General features: G+C 33.7%; 1 protein-coding gene across 3 annotated transcripts; it reads left to right on the top strand.

Moving 5' to 3' along the window:
• Positions 1–620: 620 nt before the first annotated feature.
• LOC149792997 (putative methyltransferase-like protein 25) lies at positions 621–25,192 on the top strand. 3 transcript variants are annotated; one of them, XM_089966860.1, is made up of 11 exons: positions 621–690; positions 1,156–1,467; positions 4,493–4,558; positions 11,213–11,446; positions 12,964–13,069; positions 14,941–15,783; positions 17,678–17,807; positions 19,027–19,118; positions 22,072–22,179; positions 23,239–23,324; positions 24,189–25,192. In XM_089966860.1, the coding sequence occupies exons 2-11, from the start codon at positions 1,351–1,353 to the stop codon at positions 24,342–24,344; spliced, it is 1,938 nt and encodes a 645-aa protein (XP_089822986.1). In that variant the 5' UTR covers positions 621–690; positions 1,156–1,350; the 3' UTR covers positions 24,345–25,192. The 3 variants fall into 3 exon arrangements, with proteins under 3 accessions (XP_089822986.1, XP_089822987.1, XP_089822988.1); XM_089966861.1 differs by having other exon boundaries at positions 627–690; positions 1,164–1,467; XM_089966862.1 differs by lacking the exon at positions 1,156–1,467 and having other exon boundaries at positions 633–690.
• The last annotated feature ends 283 nt before the right edge of the window (positions 25,193–25,475 follow it).

The raw sequence follows: 25,475 nt of genomic DNA, 5'->3' as shown, positions 1-25,475 counted from the left end.
TTTTTCCCGTGTCAGGCTCAAAACATCAAGCCAGTACAAGGATGTTCAGCCTGAACAGTCTGAGTAAGTTTTGGAAACGTGAGTGACAACGTATTGTTCAGACGGCACAAATGCGCCCTCTACTTCCCCTTCTGTTCCACTCTGGTGTCTTATAACGTATCTGGACCAATTGAAATTTAAGAATACAATTTCCTGCCAAAAATGTTAACCAATATTTCAGCTGGCTCATAGATATGCCGATAAATCAGCCCTCACCCGTGATGATGTTGATTTTCGGGTTTGGGGCTGATATCACATATTCATTGAAAGCTGCAATTATTCACAGCCACTTATGTCCGCACACATAGGTGTACATTTTATACACCTACGGGTATTTCTCGCAAACTCATTCATTGACGCACATTTAAATGGTTGAGCAGTAGGATAAAATTGCAAATCAATGGCTTTCACGGTATCTTCTAGCCCGAGTTTACCTATTACACTGACCTATTCTATTCCGTTTTAGACATTTGGATAGTACATGTTCGCGTATGAGATCAGAGTAAAGGCGCAACCTGGGAGTTGAAGAAATCAAGTGGTTTCCAGGACGCTGCTCACCTTGTACTGGAGGTACAAACTAACTAAAACAAAACAAGATGGTAGCGCTCTTAGGGAAACATGCATTATTGTCGCACTTTTGGGTCTTTACATGTGAGCATTTGTAGAACATCAGATTTGTATACAACAGTAAATTTGGATGATGACTGCGAATTGAAATGCATCTCATTATTAACCTCGTTTCTTTGTCAGGATTTGCTTCCACTGAGTAACAATTCCGCTAGAATACGGAGTCTGCGTTATTTTTCCTCCCTGTGTGGTACTTGGAAAATAAATGCATCATTTTTTGGGGTTCACAATTTAATCTTCTCTTTTTTAAATTTTCTAATCATGATTATCAACCGTTTTGATTGTGTGTATTTTATATTGGTGCTTGAAGAAACCAAAGTCGGCATTTATCATCTTTTTAACCGATACACATTTACAAGCAGATTCATGTCTTGTAACAATATAAATGCATGTTTGGAACCACATATTTGTGCATTTATTATATATATATATATATATATATATATATATATATATATATATATATATATATATATATATATATTATAGTTTTGCAGGATACATGATGATACATCATTATACGTGTTGATGCATAATTATATATGAGGATGCATCATTATATGGGGATACATCACTGGACATGAGGATCTGTCATATGAGGATACATCATTGTACATGAGACAATTATACACGAGACATATGAGAAGATATCATTGTACATGAAGATACATCATCATTATACAGATGGGCGCTGCAGACTTTGACAATATATGTCTCTTTCTAGCAGAATTTCAGTGGGTCTACAATTTCAGACTAACTCATTTCTTTATTGATGAGGTCTGGAAACATATACCAGAAGAGGTAATTTTTTAACAATTAAGTCAGATAGTTATCTTAATTCATATATCTCAGTAAATAATACTTTATGCACTGAAAAATTATCGGAGACTTAAGGGATGATGAAAATATTATTGATGTCTTGTACCAGTTTAATTAAAAGAATTATCTCTACTAGCAAGCTCCATTTATTCTAAGGAAAACCACTTGGCCACCAGAGTGGTCTCCCATAAACACATCTAATGTTTTATTCGTGAATTTGAATGCATCTTTAATTTTGTGTGAGGAATGTGCTTCTGGTGGTTCATTGTTATTGTTCATCTAAATATCTGCAAATTGGTTATGAAAACACACAAACACACAGTTATGTTCACACTTTTGGGCACACAAAAATAAAGTAACAATGGGTGACTTTCATTTTTTTAAATAGATGTACTTTAATTAGATAACAAGGTATTTACTAATAAATACAAATTCCCTCACTATTTCTATTTTATAGTCTTAAACTAAGTGAGAAATAAAGCAAAATCCAACAAGTTTTGTAAAATTGAACAAATAATTTATTTCCCTAAAAAAGAGAGTGAAAAATTAAACATAAGCTACATGATGGTGAATGAAATTCTAGTTCTATTACAAGTCCAAAAGTATAGAGTATTCCAAATGAGTTCCAGTGGTAACTGAATTTAGTCCAATCATTTGTGCTGATGTGCCAATAGTCATGATGTATGACAATGATATAATCCAAAATGTGTTTAAATAAATTCATGGTAATGATTAAACAGCTGCTAAATCCTAAAGTCTGAGCAGCTTGGAATTCCAATGAATAATTGAAATAAATCCATAAATTAATCCTATCAACTGAACACAACTAAATGACTCCTCTAAGAATGATGTTTATATTAGGAATAACTCATTCTCATGTAAATCATCCCATATATGAAAGCTAAGATGCATTTTCAGAACCAAACTTAGATTAAAATAGTCATTTCAAAATCACTAACTGTAAACAAGGTAAGTTACTTTAGCAGCTAGCCAATCTGGAATTAGGTCACCTAATTTTTCTAGGTGGAAATCCCATTACTGATCTCATTCCATCAAATTGTCCACGAGATTTCTTCATACATCTTCCAAGGTAAAAAAAAGACCACAAGAACATGTTGACTCAGATAAAAGTACATTCCACCATCTTGAAATGTTCACTAAAATGACCTCTTCTTAAAGTAGACTCACAACTGTAAAGAAATTTATTATATAATATGCTATTTACTAAATGACCCTTACAGTCTATACTCATGAAAATTAACATATATAATATAGATATACATAATACTCGCCAGCAGATACAAATTTGGATTTGCTGATCATTATGCAGATTGGTATACAGGAAAATATCTTGTCATTAAAACCTGAAATCAGGTCAAAGTGATCTATTTTTTATATGGTTGAGTTACTCAACTTTAAATGTACCCACATACAAAGTTTTCATGAGTGAAAGTGTCCTGGATATTGAGGGTGAAAGGAATAATGCAAAAAATAATTCATACATAAAAGTTAAGTTATATTGACCAAGTTGTCACATGATTGTTTTACTGTAAATGATACACCACTAGATGTCGTTTCCTGAATGTTGTTGGTTGTTGTTGTATGGTTTAACGCCATTTTCCAGCACAAGATAGGCTATACATGGCGGCCAGTATTAATGGTGGAGGAAGAACCCGGAAATATCACGGAAAGAATCACCGACCCATGAGAAGCTACTCGCAAGCTTTCTCACATAACCACATTAGCCGAATCCGAGACTCGAACTGACGCAGACAGAGGTGAGATGGCAGTGATCCGTAACGGTGAGCGCTTTAGACCACTCGGCCACTCGGGGCCCCTGAATGTTGGTAATAAGGGTTCAGTACATAACAAACAGAGAGCTGAAAACACAAAAGTAATGAAACACGATACCAGTAATTAAGTCTTTATGAAATAGTTCGAATATGGCATGATTACATCCCTTGATATGCATCCACTTTGCAATTTTCACAAGTGTAGGTGAAATGTGGTTTGAGATACTGACAATTAATTATCTGATAACTAAAACTAAAAAGTTTATCAAGCATGATCACATTTAACTAGTGTTGGCAAAGTTGAGTTATTCTCATTAAAATGAAACTGTACCAGTTTTCATGAGTGGATGTGAAATGGGGTACAAGATATTGAGGGTACAATGAACAAATTGCTGAAAATTATAAAGTTACTCAAGCTTGAAAGTGAGTTATTGCTGATATATTTTTCAGTTTGGATAAGTTTCTTTAAGATTCAATCGCAATTCAGTTTTCTTGTGTGTACGTGAAATAGAGTCCTGGGTATTGAATGTTTAGTAAGAGAAAGCTGAAACACAAAGTCACTCAAGCATAAAATTGGGTCACATTGACTTGTTTTTGTATGGTTGAGTTATATTTATTGAGATAAAACATCACAATTTTGTATCATGGGTGGTTTAATTTTACTGAAATTTATCTACATACCAATTTTCATAAGTTTTGATGAAATAGGTTCAGGATATTGAGGGTGTAATGAGCCAACGTCTGAAAATTTGAAAGGCACTAAAGCATGCAATTTACAGTAGGTCACATTGACCTATTTCTTGTATGGCTGTAGGACTTTTCAGAGATCATCCACTTCAATTTTTAAAAGCAACGTTGAAATATGGTCAGAATTATTGAGTAGTTAACAATATTCCGAACAAACAGAATGAACAAACGAATGAATGAACAAACGAATGAACAAACGAATGAATGAACAAATGAATGAACAAACGAATGAACAAACGAATGAACAAACGAATGAATGAACAAACGAATGAACAAACGAATGAATGAACGAATGTAAGTGAACTGGCAAAATGATGTATCCTTTGTTGTTAAGGGGATAATTTAAATTAAGGAAGTTTGCTAGAATGAGATGGTCATTACTGTCAAAGAATGTCAAGATATCAACTTTCTCAGTGTACGGGTTCTTATTTATCCTGGTAAATATCGATTTGTTTAATTTGTTTCAGTGGATGGAATATCTATTGTCCATGACTGTTGATGAATTGAATCAGGTGCCATCAGGAAAAATGAAGGTTTGTCCACTGTCATGTTTTCCAGTTATTTTGTCATGTATGATGCAGTTTACTTATGCTAGAAATATTAATGTTGCTGTAAATAGTAACAGTTCTGTTGTAATAGTAACTTTGCTACAAAAAGTAATAGTAATGTTGCTATTAACAGTAAGGTAATAACAATAGTAATGTTGATACAAATAGTAACAGTAATGTTGCTATGCACAGTAATAGTAATGTTGCTGCAAATAGTAATAGTAATATTGCTATAAATAGTAATGTTGCTATTAGAATAGTAATGTTGCTATTAATAGTAATTGTAATGTTACTATGAATAGTAATAGTAATGTTGCTACGCATGTATATGTGTGATTTGGATATTTTACGTAGCTTTAACAATTTTTCAGTCATATCGCTACAATGTCTGCAGTGTGACAGTTTATAGTGATGTCTAGCACTGGGGCATCATGCCGCAGACATGTAGCATGATGTCCCACCCAGTCACATTATCCTGACATCAGGCCAACCAGTCCTAACACTAACCTCTTAATGTTGAGTGCCAAGTGAGGTAGCTTTTAGTACCATTATTGATAGTCTTTGGTATGACTTGGCCGAGGATCGAACCCACAGCCTCCAACATCCAAGGCGGATGCTCTAACCACTAGGCCACCGGAGCGGCACTATGTATAGTAAAAGTAATGAAGCTACAAATGGTAATTGTAATGTTGCTATAAATAGTATTTTTTTATATATATGCTGCTATGAATAGTAATAGTAATGTTGCTATAAATAGTAAAGCTGCTATGAATAGTAGTATTAATGTTGCTACAAATAGTAATAGTAATGTTGCTACAAATAGCAATGTTGCTGTGAATAGTAATAGTAATATTGCTATGAAGTAGCTGGAAATATTAGTTAACTGTTGTAAGTTTCTGCTCTAATTTGTGTTGAGATCTGAATTTTTGGAAATATTTAGCCACATTTTAGAAATCATGAGGACGAACTATTTGAAAATATTTAGCTCATTTTTTAAATCTAGGGAACAACACTGATGGCTGACTGAACTGTAGTATCCAGCATGATTTTTGTTTTTGTGGTTTGTTTAGCTGCAATGTCTGTCATCTAGAATGTGTTCTGTGCTTTGGTGCTTTATGGCAACATTACTGTTCATGGCAACATTACTGTTACTGTTTGTTGTTGTTCTTGTTGTTGTTCTAGGGTTTAATGCCATTTTTCAGCACAAGATAGGCTATACATGGCAGCCAGTATAACTGGTGGAGGAAGAACCCTGGAAAACCCAGGGAAGAACCACCGACCCACGAGAAGCTACTGGCAGGCTTTCCCACATACCCACGCTAGCCGAGCCTTGGACTCGAACCCACGCAGACAGAGGTGAGATGGCAGTGATCCAGAATGGTAAGCGCTTTAGACCACTCGGCCACTCAGGGCCCCATTACTGTTTGTAGCAACATTACTATTACTATTTGTTGCAACATTACTACATTGTAACCCCACTATAACACAGTAGGTGGGAGCCATAGAACCCGACCGCATTGTAGACTGAACCGTGTTATAAGCAACCAGGTCAGTTAGCTGAAGATAATTATGCATGTACCCCAAAAAATGGGGGGGGGTGTGTAGGTAATAAATGCGGGTAAAATACATGCTTCATTGGCACAGTTACCATCTTAAATTGATGCATATTAAATGAGAAATATACCTGTAGTGAAAACAGAAGACATATGTAATAGTTTACTTTATTTAGAGAGCCATGAATTGATACATAGACGTGAATACTGTTTATATATATAGCATGAATAGTATCAACACCGTGTACTCACCCGCGAACCTCATCATATACATTGAATCCACAATACAAGTGATTCCATTGAAAATATGCACACACACAGAGCTTTAAAATATTCAATAATTTTGTCACAGGTCATATTGGTCTGAATTCAGTGGAAAAAATATAGCACAATCACGTAATGAATGATGAAGCACCTATACTTTTCAGTATGTCCCAAGTCGTTAAAAGTTAGTTTGCATTTTAAGCCACTGTTGGTAGTGTTTGTAAGCATAAACTTTTTCCCTACAAAAAGAAAACTTTCATGGCACAGTTAACGTGTTCCAGTCATGAAGGAAAATGCAAAAATCCATCAGATTCCATCACTTTTATTTGAGTTTATTGAAAGATTGTAGTCGGCTTTCTTTGATGAAGGGTGCATGCATTATTGAAGTCACCGCTAAAGGACAGCTTTGGAGAACCAAACAAATGCCCATTTCTTATTGCCGCGGCAACCTCAAATAATTGTATTGCATGATTGAGACTGATTTTTTTCTCCATTTGCTGAGTACATTTTCATAACAATCGGTGCTTCAAAGTTAATATGTTTCCTTTGAAATTTCAGCAAACTATTTTATCTGGGTACATTTTTAAAAATGAATCCACTGTTGTTTGGACTATTCTATTAACTTTCCCTCCATGCCTAATGAATAAACCAATAAGTAAGATGTATTTTTTTTATATTTTTTTTTACATTTGTGGTAGCAGCATGATGCTGCCTTCCACGCATGCATCTGAAAATTAACAAAGGGTCAACGGATGATAGAGATGCAGGTGTTCTGGTTTGATGACAGGGATTATTACAGAAAATGTGAGTGTTCTGAAAGATTTAATTCTGAGTGAAAAGAAGAGGAATTTTACTTACCATCCACATACAAATGTCAGTCTTTGTAAATATATTAATTACTAGCAAGCGGCCAAAAATCCGATGAAGGATAGGTTATGAGATAATACCTTGTCTGGTTGATCTCCGTTACCAGAAAAGTCAAGAACAAAAAAGCAGATATTTCACAACATACAGTACTCATGCTAGTTGTCATGATAAGCGGATTATAATATAACAATGCACTGTTAAGATGGTTTGTCAATATGGACAAAGAATTTGTTTATGTAACAATAGATAAATTTCAGTGCATTTTATATATCTAGTTTGTGGCTTCCTTTCATGGGGCCTCTGAATTTCTACACTGCAAACCAATGGTTGTATATAAAATTTTAAACAGCCAACAACGTTGCCAATTTAAAAAAATATGCCACATGGTATGTTTTGCCACCAATAAGGAAAAACAATCCAAGTTTGCAACATTGGCGAAGACCTACATGATCCCAGAATAAACGTTTTATGCGTTATTTTTCGTACTTTTAAGAAGAAAAAAAAAACTACTTTTTCTTGTATGAGAAAAATACATACAAAATTTCAGGAGCCACTCCATGATCATCGTGTATTATTCACATGCAATCTCTTCCCCAAAATGATAATAAAGCTTTTACGGTTTTTTTCATACTTTTAAGAAAGAATTTTTTTGTGTACAAGAAAAATACATGTATATGAAATTTCGGGAGCCACACCACGACTGTTTTATATACAAATTCATGTTATAATAGAGCGCGCTATAGTGGGGTCACACTGTATTTGTAGCAACATTATAATTACTATTTGTTGCAACATTACTATTTGTAGCAACATTACTGTTTTGTATCAACATTACTATTACTATTTGTTGTAACATTCCCATTTGTAGCAACATTACTATTACTGTTTGTAGCAACATTACTAATGCTCTTTGAAGCAACACTACTATTTGTAGCAACGTTACTATTACTATTTGTAGCATCATTAAATATACCTAAAAGTTCCTAATTCACTTTCAGTTTTAATTCATGGGAATCAGATTAGGTATTTCTAGCTGTATTTATTGACACTGACCTGAAAATTTTCTCAGTTACAGATATAAAATTTTTAATGATAAAATGTGTTATGTGGAATGAACCATAGTTAGAAAATCTTGTTATCGATGAAGGATATCAGAGATGATTCCAATACTCAGCAGTTTAAAGGAAAAAAGAATATCTCTTCAAGGGACTCTTCTTGTCATTTTGAATATTAAAACTCCAAGTATTTCTAATTCAAGCTTTAAATCGATCACAGCATGTAATTGTTTTCTGCAAACATACTTCCTGTATTGATGTTTATATGCCCTCCTTTCATCTTAATAATCTTTTGACAACTAGATACAACAACCTAGTTTTGATAGGAAAATTAAACTGTAACAATAAAAGTGCTTAAAAATCTGAACATGTCAGGTTTCAGAATAAAATGCTGACATACTAAGCAGTATAATGGAACTAATCTGCAGCTATCTGCTATTTAAAACATTCATCTTATCAACACACTGCCCCCCACCCCTCTGCAGTAGAAAAATGAACCCAGTTGTATTCTGTAAATTTCGTATGTTTCATAAATCAGAGGTCGAGAAATATTTCTTCCTGCTGTTGGACGTTTGAATTTTGGCAGTCAGGAAGGGGGTGGGTGGGTGTGACCAGATGAAAATGTCCAGCAGTTATTTAGTCAGGAAGGGGTGTGGGTGTGACCAGATGAAAATGTCCAGCAGCTATTTAGTCAGGAAGTGGGGGTCATAGTGTGACCAGATGAAAATGTCCAGCAGTTATTTAGTCAGGAAGGGGTGTGGGTGTGACCAGATGAAGATGTCCAGCAGCTATTTAGTCAGGAAGGAGTGTGTGACCAGATGAAAATGTCCAGCAGTTATTTGGTCAGGAAGGGGGGTGGGTATGACTAGATGAAAATGTCCAGCAGTTATTTAGTCAGGAAAGGGTGTGTGACCAGATGAAAATGTCCAGCAGCTATTTAGTCAGGAAGTGGGGGGGGGGTCATAGTGTGACCAGATGAAAATGTCCAGCAGCTATTTAGTCAGGAAGTGGGGTGGGTGGGTCATAGTTAACCAGATGAAAATGTCCAGCAGCTGTTTAATCAGGTAGGGGGTGGGTGGGTCATAGTGTGACAGATGAAAATGTCCAGCAGCTGTGTAGTCATATTTACAAATGACTAGTATAAATCGGTTGTTGTTGTTATATATTTTGACTTGAAAAGCTGGAAGTTAAGATCTCTGCATCCACAGGAGTTTTACATTTCTTGCATAAAACATGATGAAAAACTAAGATAAAGACTAAACACCTGTATCCATATCATATAGTGTAGCTATGATTATTTGTATGTATTTATTGTATAGATACAGTTATTTGTATGTATTTGTCATACAGATACAGTTATTTGTATGTATTTATTGTACAGATACAGTTATTTGTATGTATTTATTGTATAGATTGTTGTTTATATATATTTATTGTACAGGTACAGTTATTTGTATGTATTTATTGTATAGATACAGTTATTTGTATGTATTTATTGTATAGATACAGTTATTTGTATATATTTATTGTATAGATACAAATACTTTAGATTTTTCTTAACATTTCATCATTTTTTATGCATGAAACTCTGGTGCCGTAAATAACATTATTTTTGGTATTTCAGAATATCATTGCAACAGCTTCATCTGCCTTGTCAGGCACTTTGTTTAATGAGTAACAAGAGTGTTGTTGTTTCCATAGTTTCAGCTTTTGACGGACGCATATGTTCATTACATTCCACTTGGTCGTCTTGGACAGACTTTCACAATTTGAAACACCTGGACTGACAGCATGTGGTTTTAACATAACTTGCAAACATCACATTTGGTGTTTTGTCATATCTCAGCCTTGAGAACTGTTTTGACCATTTTGCAGTTGAAACTTCTTTAATTCTTTGGAACAGAATGTTCATCCTGATCACGTTTCCTTTTCTTATTCATGGTTATTGACACTATCTATGATAATTCTAGCAAAAATAATAGTGTCTTTCAGGTGATGTAATTAATACTTAATCAGTTTTGAATTTGACTATTATGCTAATTTGATTGCACGTTTGTACTAGTGAAAAACGGATTAAGAAAGCTAAGTTGCTTTGTTTGCTTGATTGATCTGTTTTTTGGCATCGTTACTTTTATTTGAAACATAGCCACAGTGATATTTTTTTGTCATGGCAGTGTTGACAATTTAAAGTGGAATTGATGTTTGAGAGTATTTAGAATAATATAGAGATGGTCACTTGGGTGTGGCATTGTGTAATTTAATCTTTCCAAAGCCAGGATTATGGATAAATTATGACAAATGCTCAATACTATCTGACACCTGTCATGCAAAGATTTTCCTTCCCGTTTTTTGTTTTGTCCGAAATGGGGTTTTGAAATTATATCATTTTTGAGTGTGAAGTTAAATATTAGAAAAAGAAGTAGTTACTCATTGATAACTACAAGTGGCCAACATGAGTATTTTGCAGTTGGTCAAAATATTGTTACCAATGGATGTATCTAGCATCTACAAGGATTTCTGACGGCTTGGTATAAACAGAGAACATGACAAAGCCTTGTCTTTTAGTCTGTGTTTCCACTCAGTTTATTTATTTGGATAATTACACCAACATAATTTTCTAAATATTTAACATGGGATGGGAAAGACTACCTTGTCTCTCAGATGCTTTAGTGTGTATTTCATTGGATGGAAATGACAATTAGTTTCTCAGATGCTTTAGTGTGTATTTCATTGGATTGAAAGGACTAATTGGTCTCTAAGATGCTTTTGTATCATTTTATTATGTTGTATCAGATAGTTTTAACAAAACATTTTGGGACATTTTTTTGTACCTAATATACAGCATTGGTAAATGATTTTAAAAGAATATTGTATTACATGAACATCATTTTTTTTTACAGGGAGGATGGCCGGAAAGTTTTCATAACTTTGTTAAGAAGTCTCTTTTATACAGCAGCATTTGTACCCATGCTGTATCAACTATAGACAGTTTAGATCAAAATTGTATTAATGGTCAGATAAAGAGAGGGATGACTCCAAAGAAACTCCATGAGGTGTGTCACATGACCAGCTTGGTTGATCATGTGACCAGAGAATCTGGATCTGAGGTGATAGTGGATGTAGGGTCTGGTTTGGTGAGTAGAGCATGAAAAAATTGCATGCTACCACAATTGCTTCTTCTGTTATCCCTTCAAGCATTCATTGTAGTTTCTTTTATTATCCCTTCTAGTGATCATTTTAGTTTTTTCTGTTATCCATTCTAGGTCCATTTCATTTTCTTCTGTTATCCCTTCTAGTGTCCATTTTATTTTCTTCTATTATCCCTTCTAGTGTTCATTTTAGTTTCTTCTCTTATCTCTTCTAGTGTTCATTTTAGTTTCTTCTGTTATCCCTTCTAGTGATCATTTTAGTTTCTTCTATTATCCATTCTAGTATTCATTTTAGTTTCTTCTGTTATCCCTTCTAGTGTTCATTTTAGTTTCTTCTATTATCCCTTCTAGTGACCATTTTATTTTCTTCTATTATCAAATCTTGTGTCGATTTTATTTTATTCTATTATCTCTTTTAATGTTCATTTTAGTTTGTGCCATTGCACCATTGACACTTATTTCTTTTTTTGGTTCAATCTAGGATGTATATATACCTTTACATTTGATTTGCAGATCAGTATTATCATATTTAGGACTATTTCATTTTTTTTTCCTTCCTTCTCTATCTTCCTTTCCTCTCTCTCTCTCTCTCTCTCTCTCTCTCTCTCTCTCTCAATTACAAGAAAAGATCCTAAAATGTGTCAAGAGTGTTGACCATCAAGATTGCCTAAAATGTGTCAAGACCTTTGGCCATCAAGATTGCCTAAATATGTCAAGATTGTTGACCATCAAGATTGCCTAAAATGTGTCAAGACTGTTGACTATAAAGAGTGCCTAAAATGTGTCAAGACTGTTGACTATCAAGAGTGCCTAAAATGTGTCAAGACTGTTGACCATCAAGAGTGCCTAAAATGTGTCAAGACTGTTGACCATCAAGAGTGCCTAAAATGTAACTCTGAACAAAAAAAAGTAGGCTTCATGTATAATTATTTTAATTAATTTTTCCACTTGAATCCCTCAAATTACCACTGACTGAACTTGCATGACCAGTTGCTGTTTAATATTATGTCACCATAAAGTATCAAACCTGTTACATTCAAACAGTACATCTTTTTAACAAAAACTCTTCATTACATTGGTAATAAAGTTGTTTAAGTTGCAATTTTAACTGTCACCGCAATCATGTCTGAAAATGATGGAGAAGTCAGGCACTGATTTGTGTCGATGAAAAACTGAAATCAGTTGACAATCAAAATTCGGGTACATAATCTGTTTTCAAAATTGATTGCAAATGTACCAACACAAAAATTTCTAAATGTAGAAATAAATAAAAACTGAAACTAAAATCCTTAAAAGTAAACTCACAATCCTTAAAATCTGTTGTTTAATGATGCTATGCTCTGAAGTCTGTTGATCATTTTGTCAGGTTTCAGTAGTACCCCAGCAGTGGTCACTGTATTAATCCATGCAAGAAGTGCCTCTTGTAACAATGTTTCTACTTCACTCATAAAATATATCCTTATATGGACTTAAAAAACAGAGCTATCCTCTATATCACACAGGGGTATCTTGGTCAAGTTCTTCATGATGTGTTCCACTATCCTGTTCTTGGTCTCGAGAGTCAGTCTGGCCACACCAGTGGAGCAGAACAGAGAACCAGACACAGTGGTGAGAATGCAAATGCATGGGCAGATGCATGATTTTTTTCTATGGGAGTTCAGTTATTTAAAAAAAGAATAGTTCATTCTTTTTTAAACAGACAACTTTCTGTTTTCATCTTAAAAAATTTTAATTGGAAGTGGGTGCGAGGGAGGGCTGAACTCCCTGCTGTACATCCCTTGGGATTAGCACTGAACATTCTTAATATGTTTCTTTTCAGCCTATTGTAGGTTCTTACTCGCACTTTTGATCACATGACATTGGAGGAACATTGAATTATGCTAGTATTATTAACCAAAAATATGGATGGCATTTTTACAATTTTTAGGAATTAAAACCACCTACAGCAGTTAATTGCTGTCAAATAATAGTGCTAAATCAATAGGATTAGTGTGGGTGATCAAACAAAGGTACATAATAGTATAAAATTAACAGGATTAGAGTGGATGTTCAGATAGGTTACATAGTATTAAATTAACAGAATTATTGGGGGTGTTCAAACAGGTTACATAGTATTAAATTAACAGAATTAGTGGGGGTGTTCAAACAGGTTACATAGTATTAAATTAACAGAATTATTGGGGGTGTTCAAACAGGTTACATAGTATTAAATTTACAGAATTAGTGGGGGTGTTCAAACAGGTTACATAGTATTAAATTAACAGAATTAGTGGGGGTGTTCAAATAGGTTACATAGTATTAAATTAACAGAATTAGTGGGGGTGTTCAAACAGGTTGCATAGTATTAAATTAACAGAATTAGTGGGGGTGTTCAAACAGGTTACAAAGTATTAAATTAACAGAATTAGTGGGGGTGTTCAAATAGGTTACATATTAGTGGGGGTGTTCAAACAGGTTACATAGTATTAAATTAACAGAATTATTTAGGGTGTTCAAACAGGTTACATAGTATTAAATTAACAGAATTAGTGGGGGTGTTCAAACAGGTTACATAGTATTAAATTAACAGAATTAGTGGGGGTGTTCAAACAGGTTACATAGTATTAAATTAACAGAATTAGTGGGGGTGTTCAAATAGGTTACATAGTATTAAATTAACAGAATTAGTGGGGGTGTTCAAACAGGTTACATAGTATTAAATTAACAGAATTAGTGGGGGTTTTCAAACAGGTTACATAGTATTAAATTAACAGAATTAGTGGGGGTGTTCAAACAGGTTACATAGTATTAAATTAACAGAATTAGTAGGGGTGTTCAAACAGGTTACATAGTATTAAATTAACAGAATTAGTGGGGGTGTTCAAATAGGTTACATAGTATTAAATTAACAGAATTAGTGGGGGTGTTCCAACAGGTTACATGTATTAAATTAACAGAATTAGTGGGGGCGTTCAAACAGGTTACATAGTATTAAATTAACAGAATTTGTGGAGTTGTTCAAACAGGTTACATAGTATTAAATTAACAGAATTTCTGGGGGTGTTCAAACAGGTTACATAGTATTAAATTAACAGAATTAGTAGGGGTGTTCAAACAGGTTACATAGTATTAAATTAACAGAATTAGTGGGGGTGTTCAAACAGGTTACATGTATTAAATTAGCAGAATTAGTGGGGTGTTCAAACAAAGGTACATAATAGTATACAATTAACAGGATTAGAGTGGATGTTCAGACAGGTTACATAGTATTAAATTAACAGAATTAGTGGGGGTGTTCAAACTGGTTACATAGTATTAAATAACAGAATTAGTGGGGGTGTTCCAACAGGTTACATAGTATTAAATTAACAGGATTAGTGGGGTGTTCAAACAGGTTATGTAGTATTAAATCAACCAAATTAGTGGTGGTCTTCAGTAGTAGTGAATCTTTTGTTTCATTAATGGTAATATTATAATATTTGTTAAACATTTCATTTCAGATAAGTGTCATTTTCTCAGGAATTCCACTTATGAACTTAGATGTGATCCAGAAAGTCAACAACATTTGCAAACACTGCTTATTGATTGGTTCTCAAGGTTTGACACAGAACAATGTGAATGTCACTTCAATTCCAGATCTTCTAAGGAGAAATCATCATGGAGTATTAAAGAAGTTAAAGAACAGTCTAACAAAGAACAGTATGACTGTGACCCTAATCTTATTCGTTCTTTGTCAAATTTGTCCCAGAGTAAGGAAGTTGAAGCACAGTCTGACATCAAAGAGAATGACTCTAGTTCATTTTTTCGCACAGTTAATTCATCAGCAGAAAAGCTAATGACACTTGCTAAATTTACTCAAAACAGAGAAAAGTTAAAGATCTCAAGAAAAGATATAATGTGCAGTAAATGCCATGGAAATGTATCAAGCGAAATTATTTGTGATAAACATTTAGTTAATTCTCATGAAAATTCAAAGACCATTGTGAATGAGGAATGTATCAACAGCATACCTGTTACATGTGATATTGATGGAAATGATTTGGCAGCATCACAGAGAATAAACAGAAAGATAGTTGATGATGGAACAGTTCTTAGCAGGAATTATAAGGATGACAATAAAATTGTGGAATCAGAAGATGGCGGACATGCTTATTATAACATAAATAAAGGTTTACCTACGAATAACATCACAAAGACCATGTTGGTAATGCCAAAGACATGTATGATTGGACTCCACTGTTGTGGTGATCTAACCCCAGCAATGTTGAAATGCTTTGCTAGTGAGGACTCAGTCAGGGCACTCTGCTGTGTCAGTTGTTGTTACCACAGGATGAACTATGATGGTAAGTATTTTGAACATGAATTATTATTGTATCATAAATCGGTAATCATGAATCCATATCTTAACTAAGTATTGATGTATGTACAAAATCAAAACTTTTGACCTTGCATAATATCTCATACCTTTAACATAAGTCTTAAAAATGGTTGTGGAATGCATGGCATTGTATTGGTTTTTGTGTAAGCTGTGCTATCTTGATACTTCAAATCCTTTTGTAAAACTACAACATTTTTGCAAGAAGATAATAAATTGCAATCACAAAAAGAGTATTAATATATTGGAGTGATGGTATGAATTTAGAAATATTATTGGTTATTAAATATGTCACCCTTTTCTCTTAACAGTAAAATCCTTTCAAGAGAGAGAATGAGATTTATGAAAACTTAAATTGCTACCTCATTTTGTACTTAACGTTATGATGTTGTGTTGCAGTCATAGACAGTTTTAATGGCTGGTATGATAGTCAGATGTACTCATTCAAAAGAAAGCTCAGTTAGTTAACTTAAATTTAGTTGTCCCTTAGAGAGCAGAGGAAAGTACATGTTGGTTATCCAGCTTAAATTCAATAGCACATTCAACTATGTAAAATACCAGGTGATTTCCCAACTTCATTTATGTAACCCAGTGGACTAGAGAAAAAGTACCTGATGGTAGCTTACATTAAATTATGTAGCCCAGTGGACTAGAGAAAAAGTACCTGATGGTAGCTTACATTAAATTATGTAGCCCAGTGGGCTAGAGAAACAGTACCTGATGGTAGCTTACATTAAATTATGTAGCCCAGTGGACTAGAGAAACAGTACCTGATGGTAGCTTACATTAAATTATGTAGCCCAGTGGACTAGTAATTGTCATGGCCCAGCTTATCAGAAATTACCTTGCGGCAACCCAGTTTAAAATCTCTAGCCCAGTGGACTACCAGTGGAAGTACCTGGTGGTAGCCAAGTATTATTTTTTAGCTTAGTGGTCTACTATGATAAAAACTTTGTGGTAGCACAGCCACTAGCCCAGTAGACTAAAAGGGAAAGTACTTGGTGGTAGCCCAAATAAACTTTGTAGCCCAGTGTACTGTGAGAAATTACCTTGTGGTAACCCAGTTTAATACTGTTTCCCTGTTGGCTACCTGGGAAGAACCTGGCAGTAGCCCAGCTTAAGTTCTTTAGTCCAAAAAAAGACATATAATATGAGATTTTTAGCTGTTTGACTTCCTATTTTACTTTGATTATACTCTTTCAGGATTATTCTCCTTTGTGCATGATTAGATAAAGAGATAAATTGTTATGTAGTAATCCAAAGGGTTATCAGAATTCAGTATATATTACTATATTACCTCAGACTAAGCAGCCAGCTATTTTGGTTTATCTCTGTGTACAAAATTTATTATGCTGAATTGTTATTCTTAAGAATTCAATTCCACTGTTGTCACTGATCAAAACTTATACCACAATTAGCATTTTATGTACTCTTCAGAACAATTAAGGGCAAGTTACTCTTTGATACTTAAATGAAACTGTTAACTTTAAATCATGACATTTATATAAAAGATCAATCTATCTCTTAAATTTATTAAATATTCTTTGTGATACTTTCTATTTTTGATATTTCATGGATATAAGAATATTCAGATCATGTAAATTTATACTGAAGAAACAAGGTGTTTCGGAATTAATGTAACAACTGGCATAAAGTTACCATTTGTTGTGGCCCAAGATGTTTTTGTTGTTTATTATCATGTGATATTTTTTTCAACAAGCTTAAATAAAGATCCAAAATTTATGTGACTTGACACAATGTTAATACAGTAAAGTTGTTTTCCAAAGTTCCAGCTTGCAATAGAAAAGCATTTTCTTGTATTTAGAATCAAATTGACCAAAAAAGGTTTATCCTTTCTACAGAGTCTCTTAAGGAATTCTCCATGTTTCCCATGAGTACAGCACTTGAGATGGCCATGAACATAACTTGTGAAACATTCCCTGGTTGGTCAATAGGTACTTATGGCCTTAGGCTTGCAGCTCAGGAGACCAGGTTTGTACAGTGTACTTTAAGCTTGTACAGAGCTTTGTACAGTGTACTTTAGGTTTGTACAGTGTACTTTAGCTGAAAACAAATATATACACACTTTTCTTGCCCACCAAAATCATTTCTGAATTTGACCCAAGGCTAGATAAATTTTTCTTACACTTGTATGTTAGATGTTATGCATTTTCACTATGTAAAGCTATTACTTACAATGAAAAGTAAAGATAAAATCTATTTCCCTCATGTTAGATGTTATACATTTTCACTATATAAAGTTATTACTTACAATGAAAAGTAAAGATAAAATCTATTTCCCTCATGTTAGATGTTATGCATTTTCACTATGTAAAGCTATTACTAACAATGAAAATTAAAGATAAAATCTATTTTCCCCACGTTAGTGTTAGCATGATAGGGGGACACCTTTGGGGAAATTTATATGCTGGGAACAAATTAATTATCCTGTATATATAAATCATTAGGCATGGCTTTCAGCTGCATCATTTAATTATACTGGATGACATATAGGCATGGCTGTCAGCTACTTCATTTGATTATACTTGATATGTAATATGGCTGTCAGCTTCCTCATTTGATTTTGCTGTATGTGTAACATGGCTGTCATCTATCTCATTTAATTATGCTGTATATGTAACATGGCTGTCAGTTACCTCATTTGATTATGCTGTATGTGTAACATGGCTGTCATCTATCTCATTTAATTATGCTGTATATGTAACATGGCTGTCAGCTACCTCATTTCATTATGCTGTATATGTAACATGGCTGTCAGCCACCTCATTTGATTAAGCTATATATGTAACATGGTTGTCAGCTACCTCATTTGACTATGCTGTATATGTAACATGGCTGTCAGCTACCTCATTTGATTATGTTGTATATGTATCATGGCTGTCAGCTACCTCATTTGATTATGCTGTATATGTAACATGGCTGTCAGCTACCTCATTTGAGTCCACTTGATATGTATCACATTAAGCATGGCTGTCAACTACCTCATTTGATTCTCCTGTATGTGTAACTTGGCTGTCAGCCACCTCATTTCATTATATTGTATGTGTATGACATTAAGCTTGGCATTGTGTTTTTTTTTCTTCTTCATTTTTGATCCATTCTCCTGTTTGTAAATTAATATGTATTTTATTCATATTTTAATGTATTTTCGCAATGAATGTCTGAAAAAGATCATTTCATTTTTTGTTAGGACCAGATGGGAGAAGCAGACAGCAGATGATCATGCATTACATGTAAAGAATGTGGCGTACAGAGCATTGCTGCAGCTTTGTGTGAAAAAATGTAAGGCTTTTGAATGATTATTGTCTTTTGTCTGCATATAAATCTGTGCCAGAATACTGTTCATTTTACACACTGTGCTCATGCCATTTTCTGACATGGATGCTCAAAAAATAACAAATCAGATTTGATACTTGGATATATGTCATTGATGTTCAGCATTCAAAAAATAAACAAATTTGAGAAAATCCTGCAAGTTGCTTGATTCTATTTTAATTTTTTTTAGTAAAGAAACACAACAAAGACTCTTTTGGACTTTGGTTTGCTTTTGGGTTTTGTTAATGAGTTTTGATTTTTATAAATGAGTAAAGTGTTTATTTTCATTTTGTGTCTTCATTTCTGCTGTGAAATGAAGAAACAATAGACATAGTCATACAAATTGTAAAACCGCTCTGGTGGCCCAGTGGTTAGTGTGTCCGCCTCAGAAGCAGGAGGTTGTGGGTTCGAACCCCGGCCCAGTCATACCAAAGACTTTAAAGAAATGGTACTAACAGCTGCCTTGTTTGACGCTCAGCATTAAGAGGTTAGTGTTAGGACTGGTCTGCCTGGTGTCAGGATAATGTGACTGGGTGGGACATCATGCTACATGTCTGCAGCATGATGCCCCAGTGATAGACATCACTACAAACTGCTACACTGCAGACATCATAGCAAAATGACTGAAAAATTGTTAAAGCTACATTAAAAATCCTAATCACATGCACATCACACACAAATTGTAAAATTAAGTATCATAATACAATACAGTAAAAAACAAAACTTCCAGATTCAAGGACCTATAAGTCACTTCAAGGACCTATTTGTGTAAATATTTCACACAGATGTGTAAACAGATGTTTTCCATTTTTGAATAGAGTTGTGGATTATATATAATATTTATGAAACAGAATAATGAAAGCTGTTGACATATTTGCCTCAGTTATGATGATATCATGGAAATATACATTTAATGAAACAAAGAATTATGAAACTGCTTTTATCTCTATGTCGGACAAGTGGCTGAAAGCCCTAGATGAAGGAAAGTGTGTTGGTACTGTAATGATTGATTTTCAAATGACTTTTGACACTAGTAGATAATGAAATTCTTCTTGGAAAGTTAAAATCTATCAGTGTAGTGAAGGTACTCTTAAATGATTCACATTCTACTCGAGTTGAGCAACAGGTCTCTGCAGATAACAGTAAATGGACATATATCTGAAAGTAAAGCAATAAGTTGTGTAGTATCACAAGGTTCCATCTTTGGGCCTGTGTTTATTTCTTTTGTTAACAAATGAGACATCCCAAAAAAGAGGAGATGCAGTCTCATCAACTGACATGTATGCTGATGACACTACCTTGTCTGATAGTCAAAGCAATCATGGTGAGGAAAACCCTCAAACTACCCAACAGACTTCAAATATGGTGCAAGGAAAATGATATGATTCTCAATACAGATAAATCAAAAGTCTTGTTGATAACTATACAGCAATAAAGAGTAAGATTGCAAACTGATATACTGCATGTTCACTGTGATAACATTGATCTGAAAATTATTTGTTTCTTGGAATATTTGTGGATAATAACTTGCAATGGTCCCATCATACAAATGATATCTCAGAGAACAAAAAATCTTATTTCTGGCACTTAAAGAAAACCAATTCCATATTAGTACATAGTTACTCTTATTTAGATTCAACCTTATTTTGACTACAGTAATATAATTTGGGGGAATACATTTGCTACAAGAAAAATATGAAGACTTCAGGAAAGGGAGATAATTCTTGTTAAGCAAATAATGTTCAAAATGCAATGCTTACAGTCAAAGTCTGACCAATGCTTACAATCAAAGTATTACCAATACCTACAATCAAAATATTACCAATGCTTACAAAGTATTACCAATGCTTACAGTCAAAGTATTACCAATGCTTGCAATCAAAGTATTACCAATGCATACAAAGTATTACTAATGCTTGCAAAGTATTACCATTGCTTACAAAGTATTATCAATGCTTACAAAGTATTACCAATGCTTACAATCAAAATATTACCAATACTTACAATCAAAGTATTACCAATGCTTACAAAGTATTACCAATGCATACAATCAAAGTATTACCAATGCTTACAAAGTATTACCAATGGTTAAAGTCAGAGTATTACCAAAGCTTACAATCAAGGTATTACCAATGCAGGTGGTCCCAAGTGGCCAAATGGTCTGAAGCGCTCTCTGTTACGGATCACTGCCATGTCACCTCTGTCTGCGTGGGTTCGAGTCTCGGATTTGGCTAATGTATGCATGTGAGAAAGTTTGCCAGTAGCTTCTCGTGGGTCAGTGGTTCTTTCCAGGTTTTTCCCAGGTTCTTCCTCCACCATTAATACTGGCCGCCATGTATAGTCTATCATGTGCTGAAAAATGGCATTAAACCCTACAATAACAACAACAACAATTAAATTTGCAAATATGAATACTCTTTTGAGAGGCAAAACTAACGTGTAAGGTATATATAAAATCTGCTTCCATTTACCTGAACACCATTTTGCATCAGAGAGAACCTACTGATACCCCAAATCTCAGATAATTAAAAGGTCAAAGTTAAAATGTGTCCAAACCAAAACAGGTGAAATTCAAAACTAGCTTTCAGTTTTCTGGTGCTTCTGTGTGGGGAAAAAACATTCCACATCATATTAAACCAGCTCTGATTATCTCTTCCTTCCACAATAATTGTATTAGATGGGTGAAATTGTAAGAAAAAATTAAAAAGTATATGGTGTACTTATTAAAGTACAAGTTACACCACCCACCTCAAGTTTTTCATTTCATTCCTGCAGTAATGTAGCATATGTGTAACTGATTGCTTATGCCTTGAAATGAATAGGTTTTTGAAATTTCTTACCATATATACTCACTTATAAGCCCAACTGCTAACTGAAAGCAGATAACAGTTGAGTTTCTTAAGTGTATTTTTTTTTTCAGGTGGTTTGGTTTTGAAGAAAAGTGTACGCAAAATTGCCCATAGAGCAGATTTCTCAACATTTGACAACTATGTCAGTGCTGCAGCAAAACATATACTTACAGAGGATGGTAAGCAATATTTCTATAAAAATTGCTTAGTTATCAATACTGGAAGTCCTTGAACCTTTCCTGCCGAAATGTATGGTTAGGAAGACTTCCATTTCAAAGGAGAACATTTAATGTTAGGCAGTTTCTAAAGCGAAAAAGCCCAATTACATATTACCTAAATGAAGACAAGTATTTTCAAGGAAGATCCAGAGCAAGTTTGGTTTTTTATTATTATAAGAGTTTTGTTTCATCTTGGAATTTTCATTTAATTTTGTTTCAGCACACTGTTTTTGAATTACCGTAGTTGTCCAATTTTAAAAGTTCTTGTAACTTTTTCTGTCTTATTCATGCTTACTAATACCGGATAAAAATGAGTAGTCACCCCAGGATGCACACAAGCCTGTCATGATTTAAAGCCTTTCTTTAAAGACCAAAACCTATAAAAGAAAAGAGAATGTCTGTGTTTTCTGTAGTATTTGTTTTTGATTTTATTGAGACAATTTTCTCCTTGCAGTCTGATCAGTTATTAGATATTGATAACTACTGGACAAAGTAATTGATCTGTGAAGCTAATACCTGTACTACATACCAATTACTAACAGCTACCTAACTTAGAAGCAGCAGGATTAGCAAATGATACAAGTTAGGCAGATAAATTACAGTGACCAGTTTTGAATCTTGATTAGAAGGTCAAGGAATGAAAGCATTTGAAATTTACATGAATGAACATGCTGTGTTTTTACCCATCTGTTGTGTACAAAATAAGAGTTGTCTCCCTTTTGGAACATTTCTCGGTAAAGTTAATGTAATATAATTATTTTATTTAAATTTTGTACAATACTTTATAACATATCAAGACTTGTCACTAGCTTATTGCAAACAAATTTTCTAATTGCTTCAATATGATTCAGTAGTGACAGAATATTGTGTCACAATGACACGGTAATCTGCAGCAATTTTTACCCTTTTATTTTATTTCGACACTACTGATGCATCATATACGAAATGTAAAATAGATTGAGAAATGCTAAGTGAGTAACATTTTGTTGCAATATTTGTATTTGTTTTTGTATATTTTAGCACAAACCCTGCAGACTTTTAAAGAAGAGCTGTCACATCTTCATGGTCAATACCATCAGTGTTTTGATTACGTTCAGCCATTCACAGTAAGTCGTTTATATGCATGTTACAAATGATATCACGATTTTAATATTATCTGGGACCAAAGTATAAAATGGTCTGCACATAAGCTCGGCTGTTTTGATATCATTTTCTTAAAATCTATGCTCTGTTTATATTCATACCCATTCAGGTGTCTGTCTTACATTCAGCAAGTAGTTCTGTATCCATCAGTTGAAGATCTTTACTTAGCAAATATGTTGTATCTTTCAAGAAACAAAAACTACAGATGTAGAATCATTAAAATGTAATTAACTGCTAGTAACATGTTTTTAGTAGACTATCATGATATAAAAGACCATTTACTTCCAATCATACCAATCAGTGTCTGATGGATACAAAAGTAAAAGACCATTTACTTCCAGTCATACCAATCAGTGACTGATGGATACAAAAGTAAAAGACTCTTTACTTCCAGTCATATCAATCAGTGACTGATGGATGCAAAAGTGAAAGACTTTTCTTTCAGGGATACAAATCAAGGATGGAGGGTTGCAAAAGTAAAATACCCTTTGCTTTTAGTCATACCAATCAGTGACTGAAGTGTTGCCCACTTTTTATGCATTGACGACAGTATTTCCAGCAAGCTGTATCTGTCATATTTACTGCAATGGATGAAAAGTAATTTTGTCTTACCTTTGTCTCATACTTGATGGAGGTATCACTTTATAGTCAGTAAAAAAAAAATTTTTTTTTGCCTAAGGTAATATAAAATATATCATAGGACAATTTAGAGTGCTTTACAAAATCCTTGTCATTATAAGTGAATCTTAACACAGTGAATCTTATAATTAATTAATCATAAACACTTTTAATAATGACAGAGATTATTGTCTTCTTTTTTATTTCAGCTGTTACAAGTCCTTCTTCAGCCCGTCATTGAATCCCTAATACATGCTGACAGGCAAGCGTGGCTCCTTGAAAGAGGTTTCCGTAGCAACATGGTGCCAATATTTGATGACTTAATTTCACCAAGAAACTCAGCACTGATTGCAATTAAATCCTGATAATACGTTTATGAACATCCTAAACATTTTAAATAACTTATGTTATCACTGATCTTTTTTCACATTTTGTTACTTGTAATTTTTTTCATTTTAGTATCCATTTAAATCGGACTTAACATTGTAACATTGATAGTTTGAATAAGAAAAATGACATTTAAAAAACAAAAAGAACACTCTTTAGGTACATTATAGATGTTAACTTTAATATTGCGTGTTAATTGTAATAATGGAATCAATCACATTAACCTTATTCAAAAGTAGTATTTCATTCAGAGTAGATTACAACTGGCACTGATTTTGTTATGAAAGATTTCCCACATGGTTGACAAATTTGTGGCCAGTATGTCAAACCACTTCAATGTCAATCTTTCCACTTCCAATTTCTTTGTCCACGTTTTGTGTGCACATGTAGAATCTTGACAAAATGTTGAGGAAATTTTTTTTTTGGCACTGATCATTTTTGAAGTGAAAAGCATGGAAAAAATATCTTCAGCTTTCCAGGTGTAATTTAAATTTAAATTTAAATTAAAACTCTTTTTATTGCATTTAAGGAAGAATGAGAATTCATCTTGTACTTTGAATTTTGTATTTTGTGGCTTTAGCTCTCACTCAGCATATCGATGTATAATTACTGACCGTATTATGTACCAATCAGTGGTAAAGTGAAAATCATAGAAAATTAAGTGTGTATTTGTGTAGTATTGTGGTGGGGCAGGGATGGGGATGTGAGCAAAATGCTAGTTTAATGTTCTGTATAATACTGTTAGTTTCTGTAAATTAGATATGTTTTTTAATGCATGGTATTTATACATTTGTGTCCAAAAAATGTTTTGAAAAGGAAATAAAACTATAATACCAAACTTGTGCTTGTTTTCTTTCAACCCATATTATCATACATAATGATAAATCAGATCATGGGTAACATTCAAGCAATGGTGTGAGTCCTGCAATTTAATAAATATGCTTGCTAATGATAATTTATATCTACAGCTGCATCAAGTTTAGAGTGATTTAAACTGATGCAAAATCACTTGCCAAAACCATTATAAAAGTTAGGTTGCAACTGAGTCCAATGCATCTTGATGTTAAAAGCTTGATTCTTTTTTAATTAAGAGCTCACAATCATCACAC

This window comes from Sinohyriopsis cumingii, chromosome 8 (genome assembly GCF_028554795.1).
Source record: "Sinohyriopsis cumingii isolate HCF-2022 chromosome 8, ASM2855479v2, whole genome shotgun sequence".
NCBI classification, from domain to species: domain Eukaryota; kingdom Metazoa; phylum Mollusca; class Bivalvia; order Unionida; family Unionidae; genus Sinohyriopsis; species Sinohyriopsis cumingii.
Note: the sequence above shows the minus strand (reverse complement) of the source record. Positions and strands in the feature narration are given on the sequence as shown.

Coding starts and splice junctions, on each gene's coding strand:
- LOC149792997 (XM_089966860.1), top strand. CDS start 1,351: ATGGGCGCTGCAGACTTTGACAATATATGTCTCTTTCTAGCAGAATTT. Junction 11,447..12,963: donor TGGATGTAGGGTCTGGTTTG/GTGAGTAGAGCA, acceptor TATATCACACAG/GGGTATCTTGGTCAAGTTCT. Junction 19,119..22,071: donor GCAGCTTTGTGTGAAAAAAT/GTAAGGCTTTTG, acceptor TTTTTTTTTCAG/GTGGTTTGGTTTTGAAGAAA.